This window comes from Oryctolagus cuniculus, chromosome 10, assembly GCF_051225735.1.
Source record: "Oryctolagus cuniculus isolate XC-2025 breed Fujian yellow rabbit chromosome 10, ASM5122573v1, whole genome shotgun sequence".
Lineage (NCBI taxonomy): Eukaryota > Metazoa > Chordata > Mammalia > Lagomorpha > Leporidae > Oryctolagus > Oryctolagus cuniculus.
Genome location: NC_142876.1, coordinates 51,869,763 through 51,891,612, shown reverse-complemented (window position 1 = coordinate 51,891,612; position 21,850 = coordinate 51,869,763). Strand labels below are relative to the sequence as shown.

At 37.2% G+C, this 21,850-nt stretch overlaps 1 protein-coding gene across 13 annotated transcripts in view; it reads right to left on the bottom strand.

The window, feature by feature from the left end:
- Positions 1-640: 640 nt before the first annotated feature.
- The window catches only part of SS18 (SS18 subunit of BAF chromatin remodeling complex), a 92,756-nt gene continuing 71,546 nt past the window's right edge, over positions 641-21,850 (bottom strand). For 7 of the 13 annotated variants that reach the window (XM_070050363.2, XM_070050367.1, XM_089305227.1 and 4 more), the window contains 5 exons: positions 20,175-20,342; positions 19,463-19,567; positions 15,706-15,828; positions 11,537-11,670; positions 641-2,415 (listed from right to left, as the gene is read on the bottom strand). In XM_070050363.2, the coding sequence (XP_069906464.2) occupies positions 2,389-2,415; positions 11,537-11,670; positions 15,706-15,828; positions 19,463-19,567; positions 20,175-20,342 (557 nt within the window). In that variant the 3' untranslated portion in view covers positions 641-2,388. Of the gene's footprint in view, positions 2,416-11,536; positions 11,671-15,705; positions 15,829-16,536; positions 16,630-19,462; positions 19,568-20,174; positions 20,343-21,850 lie in introns of all 13 variants that reach the window. The other 6 variants (XM_070050361.2, XM_070050365.2, XM_070050368.2 and 3 more) reach the window with 1 other exon arrangement.

Below are 21,850 nucleotides of genomic sequence, written 5' to 3'. Positions count from 1 at the left end.
AATGAAAATTTTAATTTTAGAACAGACTATCTATATGGAAATGTCAAATTTGGTAGAAAGCTACTTGTAAAGTTATTCTTCTAACTAGGTATCAAAGGAGTAAGATAATTTTTGTCACCACCAATTAAAAACTTTTACGAAATAGGACTGTTATAAAACAATTAAACCTTGCAAATGCACTAGTCTCCAGGAAGAAAGTCCTGGAGGAAATTCTGCTTATTAAAATTGCAATTTTAGTTTCCATTAAAAGGAGAATAAGACAACAGAAGATGGGTTGGCAAGACAAATTATTTCTTAATGTCAGTTGAGCTTATTTCAAATGAGATAACGTATCTACACCAGGTTGGGTTCAGTACAATTTTGTCTCCTCAACTCATTTATCTAATTCAGTCATCTTGATTACAGCCTCATGGACTTCATTTTCAGAGAAAGAATTCTGTAACAAACAGCCTACACAACATGCTGATTACTGAACAGTTAATTCTAATTAACTTGGGCATGGCAAGAGAATTTTGATAAAGTCCTAGAATACAAATATAGTCTGCTTATACTGGACTAACTTATATAAAAACCCACAGCATGGTCTCTAGGCAAAACAAGAGAGTCAAAGAGATCTAATTTAAAGAAACAAATGAGAAAATTAAAATCACAAATAATTTATTCTTCTGTTAGAGTTGATACAGTTTTAAATAGCAACAAAGTACACAGTGGTGGAAAATTGGCACAGAATCTATAAGCATTTCAATCACAATAAGGCTGTTTATGCTTTATCTGTTCAAACTTGATGTCCATTATCCACTGACCAAGATGAAAGAAAACCAATTCTGACCTTAAAACACACATACACAGACACACATTCACTCTCATACACACAGACACGCTGAAATGCCTCCTTTTGATTACAGCATATTGAGAACAGTATGTTCTGCTTATTCAAACTTATGCCCTCCCCCTTCATTTTGTTTCCAGTTAGAAGTGGGAAAAACCAATTCAATTATAAAGAATACATCTTATTCCCTGGGCACGGACAACTGTGATGAAAATAGCAACTTACCTTTGGGCTAGATGTTTTCGGATTATGCTTAAATAACTGTGGCTAGAAATTTCTCAATGCATGCTTTCCTGCCCAATGTAACATCCCTGAATTGAGCTAAAATAATCAGGCACAGGACAGTCTCAAATAATGATTAACTATGCCATGCTTATAAACAAGGTGATCTATAATGCAACCTCTATGCTTTTAATACAAATCAGAATAAACCTCATCAATAAGCATTTTCCTGAACATCTCTTTGTATTATATTAACCAACATAAAAAAGGGGAAAACATAAAATGTTCCTTTATAAATGGCATTATCTCCAGTTAAGAAAGTTGAAATAATATTTTATCATATAAACCAATTATCCTTCGAATGTTAAAAAATAAAATTCCTGGGTCAACACTGACTCTCCTTTGATATCATTTATAAAATGTTTTGATATTATTTTCTAAGTTCCCTGATTACTCAAACAAGGTAAAATTAACACTTTCATTTTCAGTTATTGCTATCTTAAGAGAGGATTACCACTTCATTTACATGAAGCTATTACCAAAGATACTTCAAATCAAACATAAAGTAATTCTTATTGCCTCACATTTTAAAACAGTAATATAAATGGTCTTTATAAAAAGGTTTTAATCCACAAAACTGGAAGGCTTTTAAAAAATGTCTTTTTACCCAAAACTGTATCACAGTGCCTTTCATTATCTAAGAGATAAAAGGGATTTGAATTTCCTCTAGGAGAATCTAACAGTGGACATATGGTGTGCTTTGCCTCCTCTCTCACCTTTATCTTTATAGGACACCATTTTGAGACCCAAACAATCAAGCATCTACTATGCTCCAGTCCACATTAACAGAGGATTTCTGATTCTGTCCAGTGCACAGTGTACCGCCTTGCATATTCATCACATGAAATAAACATAATATACAAAATATTGCTGCTGTAAAAAGTGTACATTTCCCTCTTCCCCTTACAAAAGAATCTGTGGAAAAGTATTAAATTCCCTTAACCTTCATAAACATACAAAGCTGTTCACACCTTTCAGTCTGTAACAGTCCATTTGAAACACAGTTCCAAAATCATTGCAAACTGGTTATGTCATTGCATTTTCTGTCCAATGTTGCCATCTAGAGTAGAAATGTGAAATCAAGAGTATTTTTGAGCTACTAAAGCCTTTTACAACTAAACCACAAAGGCTGCTTATTGATGAAACAGCCACTTATCCACAAGGTTTTTCCAAAAACTAGATGGAATGAAAGGATCTTTTCACAGGGAGGTGTCCACAGTGCTGAGGTGACAATATGGCTGCTAATAGATACTGGCTATTGGAATGTAAGTACTGTTTCACTGTTGGTAATTTCCATACTGTCCCTAAAAGAAAAATTTTAAAACATAATTAGATAATAGTTTGACCACAGAAAATAATAAATCATTTTTAACATTCTCATATCCACAACAGACAAAAACTTTCATATATTTGGCTATTTAGCTCTACTTAATTTCTTCTGATATTATATACAATTGAAAACAGATTTCAATTTCAAAACATTCGAAAGATTAGCAAATGAATCTACAACAGTACCTGTCACATAATCGGAATTCAAATGTTTGGAGAATTCTGAATTGAACTGAGCAGGAATAAATGAGTAGTTTTAATTGTCAACTCTGATATGATACATTTTAGCATATAAACCATGTGTTAAGAATGACAATTTTGTGGGTTTGGCTTGTTATAATTATTACTATGAATGAACATCAAAGGCATTTGGGATAGGTTGCAAGTGAAGAAGGAAAGGTGTCTAGGAGATAAAAAGTAAAGAACCAGGCCAGCGCCGCGGCTCAGTAGGCTAATCCTCCACCTTGCGGCGCTGGCACACCGGGTTCTAGTCCCAGTAGGGGCACCGGATTCTGTCCCGGTTGTCCCTCTTCCAGGCCAGCTCTCTGCTGTGGCCCAGGAAGGCAGTGGAGGATGGCCCAAGTCCTTGGGCCCTGCACCCACATGGGAGACCAGGAGAAGCACCTGGCTCCTGCCTTCGGATAGGCGCGGTGTGCCGGCCGTTGTGGCCGTTGGAGGGTGAACCAACGGCAAAGGAAGACCTTTCTCTCTGTCTCTCTCTCTCACTGTCCACTCTGCCTGTCAAAAAAAAAAAAAAAGTAAAGAACCTTGTATCTACACTAAGGAATTCAGAACTTTCCCTGAGGTCAATGAAGTATCAGGAGGTATTCAGGGAGGCTGCTGGGACAGAAAACCAAGGAAAGTTTATTTTGTTTCTGTTTTTTCTAAAATAGTAGACTTGAAGACTTGTAGGCTACAGAATGAAAGAGAAGTAGAGAACAGAGACACAAAGGACAGGAGGAAGTAGCAAAACTCTATGAGAAAGGTAAATAATGTCCAACAGGCATTTAGTATTAGTTTGGGAGAAGAGAAGCAATGTCTTTTCCTCTAAAACAGAAGAACATACTATAGAATGTGTATTTTATTAGAACATTTTTAATGTGCTTAAAATAGATGCTTATAAAAGCACCTATTTTCCCAAAACAATACTCACTAGAAGCATCTAATTGTCTCCTTTGTCTAAATTTTTTCCTCTTAACCACATAAAATGTGACTCAAGAAAATACTTTAGAATTGAAATATTTCTGAACTAAAGAAACAATACACTAAAGTTTACATTGCCACTGGCGTATATATACTTATTAATTTATCAAATATTACTATATAATAGAATGCATTTAAAATGTAAGAAATTTTGTATTATTTTTCAGTAAAATTTAAAGTCAAAGCTCATCTTGAAATATCTGTGGGAAAATGATCTGCTCTAAAATACTCTGAAATGAAACAAATAAGGTGGTTAGGTAGGTAAGAATGACAAAAGGAAAGTATTAACTGTTGAAGTTGGTGATGGGCACACAGGAGTTGAGTAGACTATTCTTTTTTAGTATTTCAAGATTTTATAATAAGAGGTCTAAAACAGAAATATAAGTTAATGCTGAGCAGCAAATTGGAGATTATTTCATCTTATGTTATCTAAATATGAAAGCTAAACTTAAGTTCCAAATCTATTGCTCACTTGCTATTTGAGTCTTAAAAAGCCATCTGAGAATCAACTTCATCACTCATATGAGGTAGGAGAACAACATCTCCACCTTTGAATCACAACTTCCTTGTGGTTAACATTAATTCCTATTTCATCTGTTATGACACCTATAAATAAGAGAAGCTATGGGACAGGACTTTTTAGAATTATAAACCGGTGAGTGTCAATGCTCCCCTAGTAAACATAAAATGAGATAATATAAGTTATAATTGATTTGCTATTTTTCAAACAACTTGAGTACATTGACCATCTTACTCATCCTTATGTCAAGAGTACTGAAGAGTGACTGAAGCATACAATTCCTTCAATAACATATGCCAAACAAATCATATATAAGCAATTATATACATTTATGGGAAAAATGCTCATTGCCGTAAAACATTTGAAAAACAGGTAAGGTAAGACTTATCACTTAGTAAAGTGTAACTACAGAGTAGCAGATAAGTTCTGGGGCAGATGTTTCGCCCAGAAGTTAAGTTGCTGCTTGAGCTGCTCCCATCTTATATCATACTGCCTGGTTCAAGTCCTGGCCACTCCTTCCAATACAGTATTCTTGCTAAATGTAGCTCAAGTATCAAGTACCTACCAGACTAAATTTCAGCTTCAGCCTGGTCCAGTACCATCTGTTGTGGGTATTTGGGGAGTGAACCCAAATATATCTTTCAAATTAAAAAAATAAATAAATTCTAAAGATTAGTTTTTATTTTTTAAGAAAAAATAAAAGTTCTATAAGAGTTCAGGAAGCAAAAGATGGACATACGCTAAAATAAATAGGGGCCCACTCTGTGGCACAGTGGGTTAACACCCTGGCCTGAAGCACCGGCATCCCATATGGGCACCAGTTCGAGACCCGGCTGTTCCCCTTCTGATACAGCTCTCTGTATAGCCTGGGAAAGCAGTAGAGGATGCTTTCCACGTGGCCCCTGAACCCACGTGGGAGACTCAGAAGCTCTGGGCTCCCGGCTTCAGATCGGCGCAGCTCCGGCCACAGTGGTCAATTGGGGAGTGAACCATCAGATGGAAGACCTCTCTCTCTCTCTCTCTCTCCCTCTCTCTCTCTCTCCCTCTCCTCTCTCTGTGTAACCCTGACTTTCAAATAAATAATGTTTAAAAAATTTTCAGAGTGTTGGGAGTCTTAAGAAAATGCTAAGATTTGGGGGCCGGCGCCGTGGCTCACTTGGTTAATCCTCTGCCTGCGGCGCCAGCATCCCATATGGGCGCTGGGTTCTAGGCCCGCTTGCTCCTCTTCCAGTCCTGCTCTCTGCTATGGCGTGGGAGAGCAGTGGAGGATGGCCCAAGTGCTTGGGCCCCTGCACCTGCATGGGAGACCAGGAAGAAGCACTTGGCTCTCAGCTTCGGATTGGCAGAACGCCGGCCTCAGTGGCCATTTTGGGGATGAACCAATGGAAGGAAGACCTTTCTCTCTGTCTCTTTCTCTCATTGTCTAACTCTATCTGTCAAATAAATAAATTAATAAAAAGAAAATGCTAAGATTTGAATAGCAGAGAAAAGAAAAGGGAATAATTCAAACAGAAGAAAAAGAGCTATAGCAAAAGCATAGATAAAAAATTAATTAGATGGCCGGCACTGTGGCTCACTAGGCTAATCCTCCACCTGCGGCACCGGCACCTGTTTGGGGCGCCGGTTCTGTCCCGATTGCTCCTCTTCCAGTCCAGCTCTCTGCTGTGGCCCGGGAAGGCAGTGGAGGATGGCCCAAGTGCTTGGGCCCTGCACCCGCATGGGAGACCAGGAGGAAGCACCTGGCTCCTGGCTCCGGATCGGTGCTGTGCACCGGCCGTGGCGACCATTTGCGGGGTGAACCAACAGAAGGAAGACCTTTCTCTCTGTCTTTCTCTCTCTCTCACTGTCTAACTCTACCTGTCAAATAAGTAAAAATAAATAAATTAGAACGCTTAGGGAAATTGGAATACATAATTACAAGGAGTAGAACCTATAGCTAATATTAACAACAGTTAATTTTTATTATATGCCTATAATTAAGACCTCCCATAGGTGAGACATTGCAATAAGTGCTTTGTTTCCATCTATAAGGATGCTTTAGCAGATTCGTGGGAAAATGGAATTAAAGGATACACCTACTATGTTATAAAAAAATTTGAGATCCATGTATAGTTTTCTGTAATACACATTTTCCGATGAACTTCCTGAACACCCCACATATGCACATTTCACTTTTGTGCCAAAATAAACTTACCTTTTAATTCCGTTTTCCAGAAATTTTTGTAATGATGTCATCTAATCTCTACAGTAAGTATTCATCTCATAGAAGAAACTGAGAGTATAAAAGACTTGACCCACACTTGTTCACACTATTAGGATCAATTCTAGGGTGGTATAAAAAGCTGAAGGTATGGGTTTTGAAGTTAGAAGCTTATGGCAGGTCTAATTAGACTTATTCTCCATTATATCCAACTCTGTCTTACAAAATAACTGTTAGATTCTACCCCCTTATAATTATGTATTTCTTACTTCCAATTTCCCTAACCATTTTATCTTTATTTTTCTTCATGCTTTTGCTTTTCTTTTTTCTTTTTAAAAGATTTATGTATTTATTTGAAAGGAAGAGTGAGACAGAGAAAGAGAGAGATCTTTAGTCCACTGGTTCACTCCACAAATGGCCTCAACGGCCAGGGCTGGGCCAGGCCAAAGCCAGGAGCTTCATCTAGGTCTCCCACATGGGTGGAATTGGCCCCAACACTTGGACCATCATCTATTCTTTCCTAGGAGCATTCACAGGGAGGTGGATCAGAAGTGGAGCAGCTAGGAGAGGAACCAGCGCCCATATGGGATGCCAGTATTGCAGGGGGAGCGTTTCCTACTGTGCTTCAATGCTGGCCTCTAGAAGCCAATTTCTAGCACTAACTTCAACATTTAACAGCTTCCTGTCCTTGAGCAAACTACCTAACCTCCCTCAAGTCTCAATTTCCTCATCTGAAAAGTAAGGTAATTACAACCCACCTCTCAAAAAAGTCTTCCAAGGGAGGGAGAACTATAAAACTTCTTTGCTAACTCTGCAAGTATTTATTAATATTGTAAGTGGCAACACTGCATGGTGAATACAGCAATAGCTCTCATAATGCAGGATTTGTCATCTGGCCTTATCATTTCTCACCTCTGGTCATCTTGAGTAATCACCCAATGCTAGACCTCAGCTTTTCTCCCTTTGTTTGTTTTGTTTTGTTTTTGGACAGGCAGAGTTAGACACACACACAGAGAGAGAGAGAGAGAGAGAGAGAGAGAGAAAGGTCTTCCTTTCCCGTTGACTCACCCCCCCAAATGGCCGCTATGGCGGGCACGCTGCGTCGATATGAAGCCAGGAGCCAGGTGCTTCCTCCTGGTCTCCCATGTGGGTACAGGGCCCAAGCACTTGGGCCATCCTCCACTGCCTTCCCAGGCCACAGCTGAGAGCTGGACTGCAAGAAGAGCAACCAGGACAGAATCCGGCGCCCCAACTGAGACCAGAACCCATGGTACTGGCGACACAGGCAGACGACTAGCCAAGTGAGCCCTGGTGCCGGCCCTCCCTTTGCTTTTAAATTATAAAATTTCTGACTAGAATGTAAAGCAGTATTGACAATGAAAGCAAGAAGACATACTGTGATGAAGACAGGTGAGAGTGATCTAGATTAAGACAAGGTAGTAGGTTAAGAAAGGAGTGGATAGACTCAAGAGCTTTTCAGGAAGGATGATAAACAAGACGTTGCCATTTATTAGATGGGGGAGGGCAGGAAGGGAGAATAAATGCCAAATATAGCCTTGGCATTCTTACTTGGTGATAATATTCCTCTCTTTGAAAAAGGAGAAAGAAGTCTATATGGGAAAAAAGGTGGATTTATTTAGGTTAACTGAACTAATATGCCTATGATACACCTCAGTGGAGACACCCAGTAGGCATCTGATTTCCAGAAGAGAGATTCAGACTAGAAATAGAGATCTGGGAGTTAACAGAAAATATGTACATTTAAAAAATATACATAATGAAATATATATATAATAAATATATAATGAAAATATATCATTCAAAGAGATTGCCTAGAGAGTCTACTGAATGAGAATTCCTATGCTAGAAACACTGAACTATACTCACCATCTTGAAATTTCCTTCTTTTATTCCATTTATCTAATCAGTTAAAAGTATTAACATTATTGCTTCAAAATACTATTTAGAGGTTTCCTACTACCTCCTCTTATTGCCATCTGAATCTATGAAATGGCCTTATTTATTCAATTACTTAATACTTTATTTATCAATATTTATTGAACACATGTTATGTTCTACTAGGTGATAAAGAGTCAATAAAAACAGACAAAACAATAGCAAAAAGAGTTTGCACACTAGATGTGAAGTATTACAACAGATAATAACTAAATAATTCATAAAATGGAGAGAAATGCTAGGCTGAAAAGTTAAAGCATCTTTGCGGTCAGTATCAATTTACCCTCCAGCCTGAAACAACCAAAAAACTACAAAAACATAGGAACCTATTGTACTCAGGACACAGGACAGATGCAACAAAGGACAATAAGCCCCGAGATAAAGAAAACAAGTAAGACCAGGGAATATTTTCAGTTGTCCCACAGATGGCTATAAAAATAATCTGCCTAAACTACCACAATAACCATATTACTCTAACTGGGTTGGGTTTAGGAATATGCATAGATTTTACATCGTCTCAAGCATCTTTAAGAGGTGAATGAATGAAGAGTTCAACAGGTGTTTGTATAAGTAGATAAGGTTAAGTGTCAGATGAATGTGGAAAGACAACTGATACTACCATAACTAAAACAGTCCCTCTTCCTTTTTTTTTATAGTGTAGAAGCAGATGCAGCTGGCAACAACTACCCAAACACTGACCTCTTCACATGACAGTCCCAAATTCTGAATGTTAGAGAGCAGAATAATTATGATGCTAAAAGGAGAAGTCAGGTATCTAAAATGTTGTTCCAGTGCCAGCAAAAACTAGATACTTTTTATACACCAATTAAAATCCTTCAAAGGCTCTGCACTGATGTCAGGTTAACGTCCAAGTTCCCTAACATGATTTCTACGAGCTTCACTAATCTAAGCCCAACATATCTCACCGGTCCTGCCTCTTTTTTCATGGGTTTCTTCTTTATTGAATCACACAACTTTAACATTAGTCCTTTGTAAATGCTCTTCTTTCTGAACAGAACATCATTTCCCCTTCCACATTTACCTGGCTAATCCTGACTTACTCTTGGGGCTTAATACTTATCTAACAGAAGCTCCTTTCATATCTATCTTTGCTGTCCTCACCCAAGTAATCATGATATTGTATCATCTGCTTACTTATCTGTACTGCAACTTGAATTAATTTCAAAAGGCAGAGTCCATGTCTATTTTATTTCTCAGCATGTCCCCAATATTAGCATGGTATATAACATATAACTATTTATCAATAACCATTTGCTTACTGAATAGCCTGAAGTTTAGAAAATTCAGAAATATGTAGACTTACAAACAGAAATGGCCAGTTTAGTGGATGACATACTAAAATTGACAGAATAAAACATCCAGAGAGAGATGGTAGAAGCTCAGTTTACTAAAAGTACAAGACAGGATGACTTACAGACAGAAAACCACAGAGCTGAGAAGTGATATTTGGGTAAGATGAGAAATTAGATTAAAAAAAAAACTAACACTATAAATTCAAGACAAACAAAACAGTAATGAAGTTAAAGACTATTGAAGAATGAAAAAGGAATGTGTATCAAATGCTAATATGAGGCCAGCACTGTGGCTCAATAGGCTAATCCTCCGCCTTGCAGCGCTGGCACACCAGGTTCTAGTCCCGGTCGGGGCGCCGGATTCTGTCCCAGTTGCCCCTCTTCCAGGCCAGCTCTCTGCTATGGCCCAGGAGTGCAGTGGAAGATGGCCCAAGTCCTTGGGCCCTGCACCCGCATGGGAGACCAGGATAAGTACCTGGCTCCTGGCTTCAGATCAGCGCAATGAGCCGGCCGCAGCGCGCCGGCCACGGCAGCCATTGGAGGGTGAACCAAAGGCAAAAAGGAAGACCTTTCTCTCTGTCTCTCTCTCACTGTCCACTCTGCCTGTCAAAAAAAAAAAAAAAAAAAAAAAAAGCTAATGAGGTCAAGGAAGATCAAGATAGTTGTTCTATAAGCCATTCAGACTGTGACTCTTATCTAGGACTTACTATTAAGTATCCAGCATATTGTGAAAATTGGCAAGCATTTGTTGAATGAAGGAACATATGACCAGAACCTCATTTTTGAAAAAGTTAAGTGGATTAGAATGAGCCTAAATTTTACCTGCTCAGGAATCCCGCCTTACATATTTACTACCTAAGACTCATTTTATTTTTAAAATTTAAAGGCTCCCCTTTAAATTTTTCTTTGATTTTGTTCTATTGTAATTCTTTAAAAATATTACTCACCTGCTTTTCTCCTTTTAGTTTAAGTCTCCTTTGTCTTCACTTAAATAGGAGTAACAGTATCAACAGGGTTGCAGGTTTCAGAAAGGGTTCAGAAAAGCTGCTCATACTTTAAATTCTAATTAGCATTTGCATCTGAGTCGTTCCTGAAACCAGACCATCTACCTTGGCCCTGGAACCCTAATTTCCATATTAAAGACAGTTCCATATCAAAAATAACTTATTTTAAGTAGTTTAAGTGGTGAAAAGACCAAAGTATCCTCATTGAAAAGCCACTAGATAAACCTAAAATCAATCTTAAAGTTGTCATAATAAATTATTTCCTTAATAACCCAGAGTATGTACGAGGACATTCATTAAACAATAACTTTGACATAGACTATATCTGAGGAGCTTAACGACAAAAAGAAGGAACTTGAATACTAAGTTCAAAGGAATATAGTTATCCTAGGATGAGATACACATTAAAAGTTAATGGGAGAAATAATATCTGAGATAACAGATATATGTGTGAAAGGAGGCAGCACAGCACAGCAAGTCTGAATTCAGAGATGGGATACTATGGGTATGAAGAAAGTGTGTTTAGTAACATGAAGTGCAATAGAGAGCTAACAGAAGAACTGACACAGATGGACTCCACATCTAAGCAGGTCAAGGCAAAGTGTTCGGCAATAAACATGAGAGAGATGAGAGAAATAGCTAAGAAAAATACTCCAAAGTATGAAGACCAAAAAGGGCAGTGGGGTCAGGGTAGAAGATCAAGACATGTTTTACATGTCAGAGTAACTATGATTGGCTGTGTTCGCACTCTTGCAAGAGACTTAAATATAATATACTTTGTGGTTAACAAATGTAGTATGAACGAAAGGAAGGAAAAATAAGCTTTCACATGAAAAATATTTGACCCAATCCAGAGTGAACAAACAATATGACAATTGCACAGTTGGTCAAATAACTTACCTGGTCATATCCATAAGGCCTCTGCTGGGGGGGCTGTGGTGGTCCAGGCTGTGTTGGTCTGTAACCCCCATATTGTTGACCTTGTCCCTGTGGATAGTTAGGATACTGAGGACCAGGACCACCCTGTGAAGGACCTGCAAAATAATTACCACAAGATATTTCAACAAAATATATAAAAATATAATTAAGCCCCTAGAACTTGGGAAACAGTTCAAAATTATATGTTACCCTTTCTTGTGTATCAAACTTAGACAGTTGGTACCTTAATTTTCTCAAATACTGTTTGAAATAAATTTCAATGGTTTTAATAAGAATGAAAATATTTTAACACTACTTCAATGCACCTACTCTGTCATGCCCTGACTATTCAAAAATTTTTACGGCAAAATGGCCAAGAAAGATTCAGGGAACCGTAAAGCAAATTAACTCCATGATAATAAGAAAACTAATCTATACATCTAGTGGATAGTTAACCAGTGGAAGCAAGAAGCAAAATAAAAAGTGAAAAGCAGATTCAAAGACTGAAATACTTCTGAATAACACTAGGGAAGTCATGATATTTACAACTACTGTGACTCTAGATTCACATTTCTGCAATCACAAAAGGAATCATATGGCTATACTTTGCATGGACAAACTAATCACAATACTTTAAAACAGAAAGTAAAATCTGAAGTCATGTTTCATACAAAAAAACCTTTGAATCATCATCAGTCACCTTTATCTTTCACCCATGGCTACAGTTGGGATACAGTTTGAATGTGTCACCCAAAGGTTCATTTTTCAGAAGCCTGATTCTCAGTATGTTGAGAAGAGATAGAATACGTAAGAGGTAAAGCCTAGGGGTTGGCATTGAGGCGCAGAGGATTAAACCACCACCCACAACACAGACATCCCAACTGTTCCACTTGCAGTCCAGTTCCCTGCTAATGTACCTGGGAAAGCAGAATCAGATGGCACAAGCGCTTAGAACCCTGCCAACCTTGTGGGAGTAACTGGAAGAAGCTTCTGGTTCCTGGCTCCTGGATTTGACCTGGCCAGGCTTTGGCAATTGTGGCCATTTTGGGATTAAACCAGTAGAAGGTAGATCAGTCTTCCTCCCTCATTCCCTCACAGACTCTGCCTTTCAAATATTTTTTTTTTAAAAAAAGAAGAAACTGACATAGCTTTCATGGGACCCTAGTTAGCTTTCTTAGGAGGGTTAATTTTGAAGAAAAAGATTGGCTTCTCCCAGCTACCCTGGCTTCCTGTCTCACCCTGTGATCTCTCTGCATGTGCTCCCACCATGATGCCATCCCCATGTGTTGAAGCCACAAGGTTCCTCACCAGAGCTGAGATGTTGGTACCATGCTCTTGCATCTCCCAAACTCTGAGTTTCTTTATAAAATATCCAACCTCAGGTACTTTGTTATAGCAATGGAAAACAAACTAATACACCCATAAAGATGATTTCAAATTCTTGAGACAGCAATCAACTGATTTGGTTTGCTAAACAAATATGTTTTATAAATTCAATGATTATATATTGTAACGAATGCATTATAAACCTTTTTTGAATGCAAAACCTGCCATTAAAAGCAAAGATTGTGCAGAAGTGTTATAAGAGAAAAACAAATTTTCAAGCTTACATAAATTTCAAGACTCTATTATTTATTTAACTATTATATATTTAACTACTAAAACTGCTACTTTCCCATAAGAAAGCTTGACAATTGAATCCCAATAATAAAGTAAGAACTACTTCTGTAGAATTTCTAATGTCTATCAACAGCACTGAACTACTTAAACCAAAGTTAATGAGACTTTCTTCTCTCTCTTCTCACTGAAAGTAGCATTTCTCTTAACTCAATGAGTTTATCTGATTTATATTTGGTTTCCTGTAAATGCAGTAACACCAGAACATTCTAAACAGACACAAAACAGAAATGCCATTTGGGAAGGGCAAGAAAACCCCTTTGTGAAAAGATCAATGAAATATTTCTGAAGTCTTATCCAAGATCAGAGACACAGAACTTATGTCTTTCAGGACAAAAGTATCTGACCAAATTTCAATACGTATGTTGAGGAAGAAACATATGTTCAGCATGATTTTGGCTTCTTGGCTCTTTTTTTTTTTTTGACAGGCAGAGTCAGACAGTGAGAGAGAGACAGAGAGAAAGGTCTTCCTTCCATTGGTTCACTCCCCAAATGGCCCCTACAGCCGGCATGCTGTGCTGATCTGAAGCCAGGAGCCAGGTGCTTTCTCCTGGTCTCCCATGCAGGTGCAGGGCCCAAGCACTTGAGCCATCCTCCACTGCCTTCCCCGACCACAGCAGAGAGCTGGACTGGAAGAGGATCAACCAGTACTAGAACCCGGTGCCCATATGGGATGCTGGCGCAGCAGGCAGAGGGAGGATTAACCAAGTGAGCCACGGCACCAGCCCCACAAGACACTATTTACAAGAAAAAGAAATCATATTAGAGCAAGAGATTATCTCAGTATTAATAAGCCACTTCTGGCTGGCGCCGTGGCTCACTTGGCTAATCCTCCACCTGCAGTGCCGGCACCCTGGGTTCTAGTCCCGGTTGCTCCTCTTCCAGTTCAGCTTTCTGCTGTGGCCTGGGAGTGCAGTAGGAGGAAGCACCTGGCTCCTGGCTTCGGATCGGTGCAGCTTGCCAGCCATGGCGGCCATTTGGTGAGTGAACCAATGGAAAAAGAAGACCTTTCTCTCTGTCCCTCTCTCTCTCTCAGCGTCTAACTCTGCCTGTCCAAAAAAATAATAAGCAACTTCTCTATCATTAGAACTTCATTTCCCTATATCTAAAATGCTTGTAGTAGCCTGAAATTTAAGAATGATATTAGTTCTACATCACTCTCTACCCCTTATCTACTAAATACAAAATTAGGTTAAGAGCAGGCTTCTGGCCTAGCAGATGTGATGATGTCTGAAATGCCCAAGACCCATTTCACAGTACCTAGGTTCAAATTTCAGCACCACTCCCAATTCTATCTTCCTACTAATATGTACCCTGGGAAGCAAGTGATGGCTTAAGTACTTAGGTCCCTGCCACCCATGTGAGAGACCCAGATGGAGCTCCTGGCTTCAGCCTGGCCAAGTTCCAGCACTTGCAGGAACATGGGGTGTCAATCAGCAATGGGAGATCTCTATCTCTTTCTCTGCCTCTCAAATAAAAAGATAAATCAAAATTCTAAAAAATTATTTTAAAGTCAGATATCCGGGTAGTTGTATTATAGTGAATATATAATAGGAAAATACACCTATATTTTCCCAAATTCATGCAATAAATAGATTTCTAAGGATATACAGTATATTGCTTTTTAATTAGAGAATGAAAAAAACATTTCTGTGCATTCTGAATAAATCTCTTCATATGTACTCAAAAAAAAAATCAATGTTATTTTTATAGTAATAGATATTAGTTTTTAGAAACAAATTTGCTAAGCAGATTCTATACATATCATTAATCATCACCCAGTCATAAATTTTCCAAGCATAGGGCCGGCGCCGCGGCTCACTAGGCTAATCCTCCGCCTAGCGGCGCCGGCACACCGGGTTCTAGTCCCGGTCGGGGCACCAGATTCTGTCCCGGTTGCCCTTCTTCCAGGCCAGCTCTCTGCTGTGGCCAGGGAGTGCAGTGGAGGATGGCTCAAAGTACTTGGGCCCTGCACCCCATGGGAGACCAGGAGAAGTACCTGGCTCCTGCCTTCGGATCAGCGCAGTGCGCCAGCCTCAGTGCACCTGCGGCGGCGGCCATTGTGGGGTGAACCAAGGGCAAAGGAAGACCTTTCTCTCTGTCTCTCTCTCTCTCACTGTCCACTCTGCCTGTCAAAAAAAAAAAAAAAAAAAAAAATTTCCAAGCATATACAAAGTTAATGGTTGGTCATGAATACTAAATAGATGTGAGAATTCATTTTTCTTGTCTTAATGACTATACACCTTACCGTTGGTCAATGAACCATCTCCAGTTTGTGGTTCGTTTTAGCTGGATTACTAGTTTATATTAGAGTAACATTTTAAATATACACTCTAATAGTAGACTGTGCTCAGACTGAATTTTCAAAAGTGGTAATTCTTAGAAAAAAATATTAAATATCCACTGCTCTATTTCAAAACAACAGTCATCACACACTTTTTGGTGACAAAAAATAAGCTGTAAAAACCTATTACCATAGCCCTGTTGCTGTCCTGGATAACCCTGTTGTCCTGGGTACTGCTGTTGTTGGGGTGGATAGCCTTGTTGTGGAGGTGGTCCTTGGTAAGCATCTTGCTGTTGGCCATACTGCGAATTTCCTACAGGATAATTGGAGAAGAGGAAAAAAAACTGAGAAATTTGCTTAGTTAATTTCATTCCTTCTAAGATGCATAGCCAACAACACAAGAACAGAATGAAATGCCATATTGATTTTTAAAAGTTAACAAAACAAAGAAAAAACTCAAACCAAACAGAAGGATTTCGGCCAAACAAACTGCAGTTAAAGCCAATTTTGCAAGGTTGAACTGCAGCATTTTCAGCGTCTCTGCCATACGAGCATTACATTTACTGGAACATCACAGTCATAAGATCATGACTATGCTAAACAAAATAAAAAAAACAAAATTAAAGACAGCTACAAGAGCACACACTAGCTACACAAGATCAGCAAGCTTTTTCCTAAAGGCACCAAACTTATATGTAAAATTATACATATGTAAACACACACAAGGAAAAAAAATTGGATTGATGGATTTATGTGCAAATAGAAAATTTCCACCGAGGAAAAAAATTATTTTTAATGTTTTAGTCTTTTTATTACTGTTAGAAATGGCAAGTCATGGTTATACATTTTAAATATTTGTAAGGAAATTATTTTGATTGTTTTGGGCTCCCTATAACTTTCAAGACAGCCAGCAACTAGTATTCTACAAGAGCTCTGCATGGGTAGAAGTTGTCTTATGCAAGAATTTCCATTCCTGTAGAAGGGGATATATATGTATATGTGTGTGAAGGTATATAGATACCTCCGTCGTAGTAATGTTGTGAGGAATCCTCATAAGGCCTATCGTAGCCTTGTTCAGGATACGACGGTTGCTGATAACCGTAATCATTATGACCTACATCAATTCGACAAGAGACAGGAAGAAACGTTAATGGCCACTGAGTGAAGACCCTAAAAATATTTAAACTTTCAGATAAAACTGAAAAAAAGAAAAAGAAATGGAAATACATAAAAAATAATTTCAATTGCATTAGCCAATATTTACCAATGGACTGTTTTCATACTGATAACGTGCAAATTTTTGTAAAGGCAAAAAGCAGTAGTTTTAGAAACATTACACTTATTATCTTAACTGATAATCCTCACTGAGGGGGAAAAAAACTATATCTTCCATTTTTTAAAAAGAGAATGAAAGTGTTTAGGCTTTTCACATGTAAATAACTTGAATCAAATTAAAATGAACAAAGGAAGCAATTATCATATTTTGTCAAACACCTGTTCTGCTGGTCTCCAATTCCACAGCATATGCTAAAAACAATGCAAAATATAAAAGAGCTCCATAAGTTTTTTCCCCTGAAAGAAACTGAAACAAATTTTTCACCCTCCCTCCCCAACATTACTTGCAGAAAGTATAGGTGTTTCAAAGTATTTTCAGGCTTAAAAAAGTTATTTCTTAATTCTGTCAATTCAGAAGTCTTTAGAGTGCCAAAAACATATGCCTTCATAAAATTAATACTGTTTTGAGTGCTAGAATACACCTTTAATTTTAGGACAATTAATTTCACTTGTTAAATACCTGGGTTCTAATGAAAACACAGTACTCTTGTTTCTTTAACTAAGTTCCACTATGAAAATGTAGGACATAGCTTTCAGTTAGCTAAAATCTGAACTAAATTTTACATTAATACCTAATTAAACAAGGGGAAATATAGTTCGAATAAATGTTATTGACAGTGCTCTAGTATTTGAATGCTCTCAAATCACCTCATAAATATCCACTTCAAGGGTTGCCAAACTATGACCTGCAGTCTTAATATAGCCAGTGGCCTGTTTACATAAACAAAGTTTTATTGTAATACAGTCACACTTATACATTTAAGTATTGGTTATGGCAGTTTTCATGTTACAAGAGTTAAGGAGCTGAGCAAGACCATATGGCCCACAAGGATAAAAATATTTACTATCTGGCCCTTTCAGAACAGTTTGACAACACCTAGTATACATACTGGCATTAGTATCTGGACAAAAGAGAAAATATCCAATGCTGATCAAGGAAATAGTTGTTGATATAAATGTAATACTCTATAAATGTCAGACATACCGCAATACATACCTACATAAAAGTGATACCATTTAAATAAAAAAACTAATGTAATAAAAAGAATTATTTATAGCAATTTTTAAGTTTTTATATCATAAAGATAACATATCTTTCTGTTTTATGTAGAAAGGATATTTATAAGTATATCTATCATACTTTAAGAAATATTAAGAACCAAAAATATCCCTGCCAAGTCAACTCTATTACTTTAGATATATTTCTAAAATTTAATTTAATCACTTCTTTTCAGAAGACTTAATATATATAATCTAATAAAGCAGACTTCACCTCTTTAAAATATCTATAGCTTACTATAAACTTACTAAAGTTTTTAATTTAAAAAATCTTAATATCATATCTGCATGTGAAACCAAAAAAATTCTGAGTAATTCAGGACAAGAAAATCTAAGATCAAAAAATACATCATTTCCTAGCCGAAAGTATCCATATGTCACTACTATTACTAATAAACATGTATTCTATGTAAAATTCAACAAGTAGATGTTTGCTCTGCCTGTACACTCAGAGCCTCTACAGTAAAGACAAATCTTAAGAACCGATGTATCGCTTTATACAATAACGAAAAATGATAGGCAAAATGATTATTCAAACACACCAAATTATACCTTCTTGCTGGCTTTTATTAGCTTCAATTCAATGGCTTCTAACATTTTCAATGTCTTATTTTCTCTACTGACTAATTTACATTAAATACATCACAGGAGCTTAGTATAAATGAAGCTTCTGGTAAATCCTTTCTTAAGGATACAAATCATTTTGTAACGTCAATAATCACCTCTTAATTTATGTTTTTTATGTTTTGACTGTTTTTCTTCAACACTGTATTAGAAAATTTTCAAACGTACAGAAAACTGAAGGAACTGCACAATGAAAACCTACTTGTGTGCTTTTGATTATTACTATTTAGATTTTCTTAAAGAACAGTGGTAGTACATCTTTAATTAAGCACTTTTTCATAAGCCACCTTCCCACTAAAAACACTAACCAAAATAAACAACTAAAAATCTGGTTTCCACAGTCTTCTTTTTATTCAATTAAGTCTATACATAGCTATACTATGGATAAAAATCTAGCCTCCAAATTATTCTCCTACATAAGTAGTGAAGTATATAAAATATAGTTCTTTGAGACATACACAACTAAACTAAAATGATGAAATGTGGAAGACTACTCAAGAACTATTTCTTTATGTACTTACACAGTGCAGAAATGTAAGCCAATTGGTTAACTTTATGGTATGTGAATTATATCTCAATAAAGCTGTTATTTAAAAAAAAAAGTAAATCAGTTAACATTTGCTTTGGTTCAACTGAACAATCCCAAATATAAAAGGATCTTCTTTTATGTTAGAAAGGATTTCAGGTGCAGGTAATTCCTGATGTTATTAATGGCATATCTATACAAAATATACTTTAAATTAGATTATAAACTAATTAGAATATGAACTAATGCTATCACTGTTACTTTAGATGCTTAAAAGTATTATCTAAATTTAGAAGAAACAATTTGTTAGCTTCTTCATCCTCATTCAGATGTTTTGAATAGCTCTCCACATTAATACTGGGAAGGGATAGAAAATGGGAAGCTTAACATTAGGAGAGATTACCATCAGGATAATATTGCTGGTTCATGCCTTCTGGAGGACCTTGTCCACCATGACTGTATTGGTCTCCATAATAGTCTTCCTGGCCTGAGTACTGCTGTGGTGGCCCTGAAAAACCACAACCAGTCAAGATGTAAATAATCTGTTATCTATGTCATCAACCTTTTTTTCCTAATCTGATATCATAAGACATTATTTATCAAGTACAGGTTCCACTCCCATGCTCTGCATTTCAGAACTATTCATACATGCATACATACAGACAACAGTTCCCCACATGCCATTTACTAAAATTAATGTTAGGACCATACACCCAATATCAAACAATCCAGCTCAGAAAAACAAACACTAACTTCTTAAAAAGAAGTTCAGCCTGATAGAAAACTAATCTTTTTCTTTTGATATTAGAGTACTCGGATATAAGATTTTGTTCTTGCCCATATAATTAATAATTTCTCAAAAACAAAATAGTACTTTCTCCTGTAAGTTAGTAAGCTTATGATATCAATCTTTCCCAAAGAACAGACAAAATAAAGCTATATACTAGGATGTTCCTATATACTTCATACCTACTATACCCACTCCTTAGGAAGAAAATAAAATATCTAGAAACAAAAAGCTCTGACTTTGCCTAGATAAAAAATTCATTAACACGTAAAGCTTCTGAATTACTGTTATTTACATTAAACAGGAAATTTCCCATGTGGAATCTTACCCTGCTGAGGTGGTCTATAAGGAGGAATCTGTCTCTGACCCATCATATGATTGCCTTGGTTAACTTGACCCATCATTCCCATAGGTGGCTGCTGTCCTTGGTAATGCTGCCCTCCTCCTTGTGGCATATTGAATTGCTGAGAAGGAGGCTGCTGATGCATCATTGGACCTGGAAATACATTATGCACATAATTGTTTACATATATTTTAACATATTATAAAAATACAAGAATCTTTTATTATATAATAGCCAAAGTATATATAGCAACACAATAAAAAACTGACCTCAAATAATAAAAAGTGTTTAAATTAAAACTTGCATGCCTAAAATAACCTGCAAACAAGTAAAATTCAGTGAAGAGCATTCTAGTCATTTTAAAAATGGATGCAATATATGAACACCCTAATATATGTATTTCCTGTCCTGAATGTACATATTTTCCATTGCCATGGTTCATCCCCTCCAAACTCAAGTTGAAACTTAATTCCTATTGTAAGGCACTAAGACGGTGGGATCTTAATCCAAACAGGATGTTTACAGGTAGGACCTTTGGGAGGAGACCAGGATCAGATAAAGTCAACAGGGCAGAGTCTTTATGACTAGGTATTTGTCGTTTTTTAAGAAGAAGGGGAAAGGGGCCAGTGCTGTGGCACAGCAGGTAAAGCCATCACCAGTGCTATTAGCATCCCATATGGAAGCTGGTTCAAGTCCCAGCCGCTCTACTTCTGATGCAGCTCCCTGCTAATGCCCCTGGGAAAGCAAAGGAAGATGGTCCAAATCCTTGGGCCTTGCATCCACATGGGAGACTCAGATGAAGCTCCTAGCTCCTGGCTTGAGATTTGCTCAGCTCCAGCCATTGAGGCCATTTGGGAAGTGAACCAGCAGGTGGAAGATTTCTCTTTCTCTCTGCTTTTCAAATAAATAAATAAATGGTTTAAAAAAAAAAACAAAAAAACAAAAAAAACAAAAAAAAACAGGAAGAAGAAGAGGGGAAGAGAAACCAGAGAGCATACACACACATCCTCCCTATCTCTCAGCATGTGATGCCCTGCACTACTCTAGGACTGCAGGAAAGATGTACAACTTCAACCTTGGATAAGAACTATGACCCAAACAAGCTTCTTTTCTTTCCAATTTCCCCAGTCTGTGGTATTTGAGTTATTAGCAACAGAAAACAGACTAGGATACCATACTGTACTATATAACAGCTATACAATGTCTTTAGAAAAATTGGAATCCTTATGTTACATTAGAAAATATACCAGAACTTCATAAAAATCACAAATCACATAGCAAATCAATAGTCAAACCAAGGGAAAGAAACCAAAGTTTTGAATCTCTAGTTTGTTCTCTTTCTCAGTTGCATACTCAATATATGGTGGTAGGTAGGAAAACAATCCATTTATTAATATACTTTAATTAGTCAGATTTCATAACTTTCATTTTAGAACAAAAATTTTAAAGAGTCTTTTTCCCTTTTCCAACTATAAGGGTTGTAAACTTTTTTTGAATCAAAGGACTACAGTGCTTTTTTAGAAAGTTACTAAAACACATGCAAATCAAAAACACCTAGGCAGAGAACAATAGCTATAGGCTAAGGAATCAGAATCAGGCAGTTTCCAAAGAGAGCAATACCAGAGTAGTCAGAGTACCACTGCTATAAGACTGCATAGGTA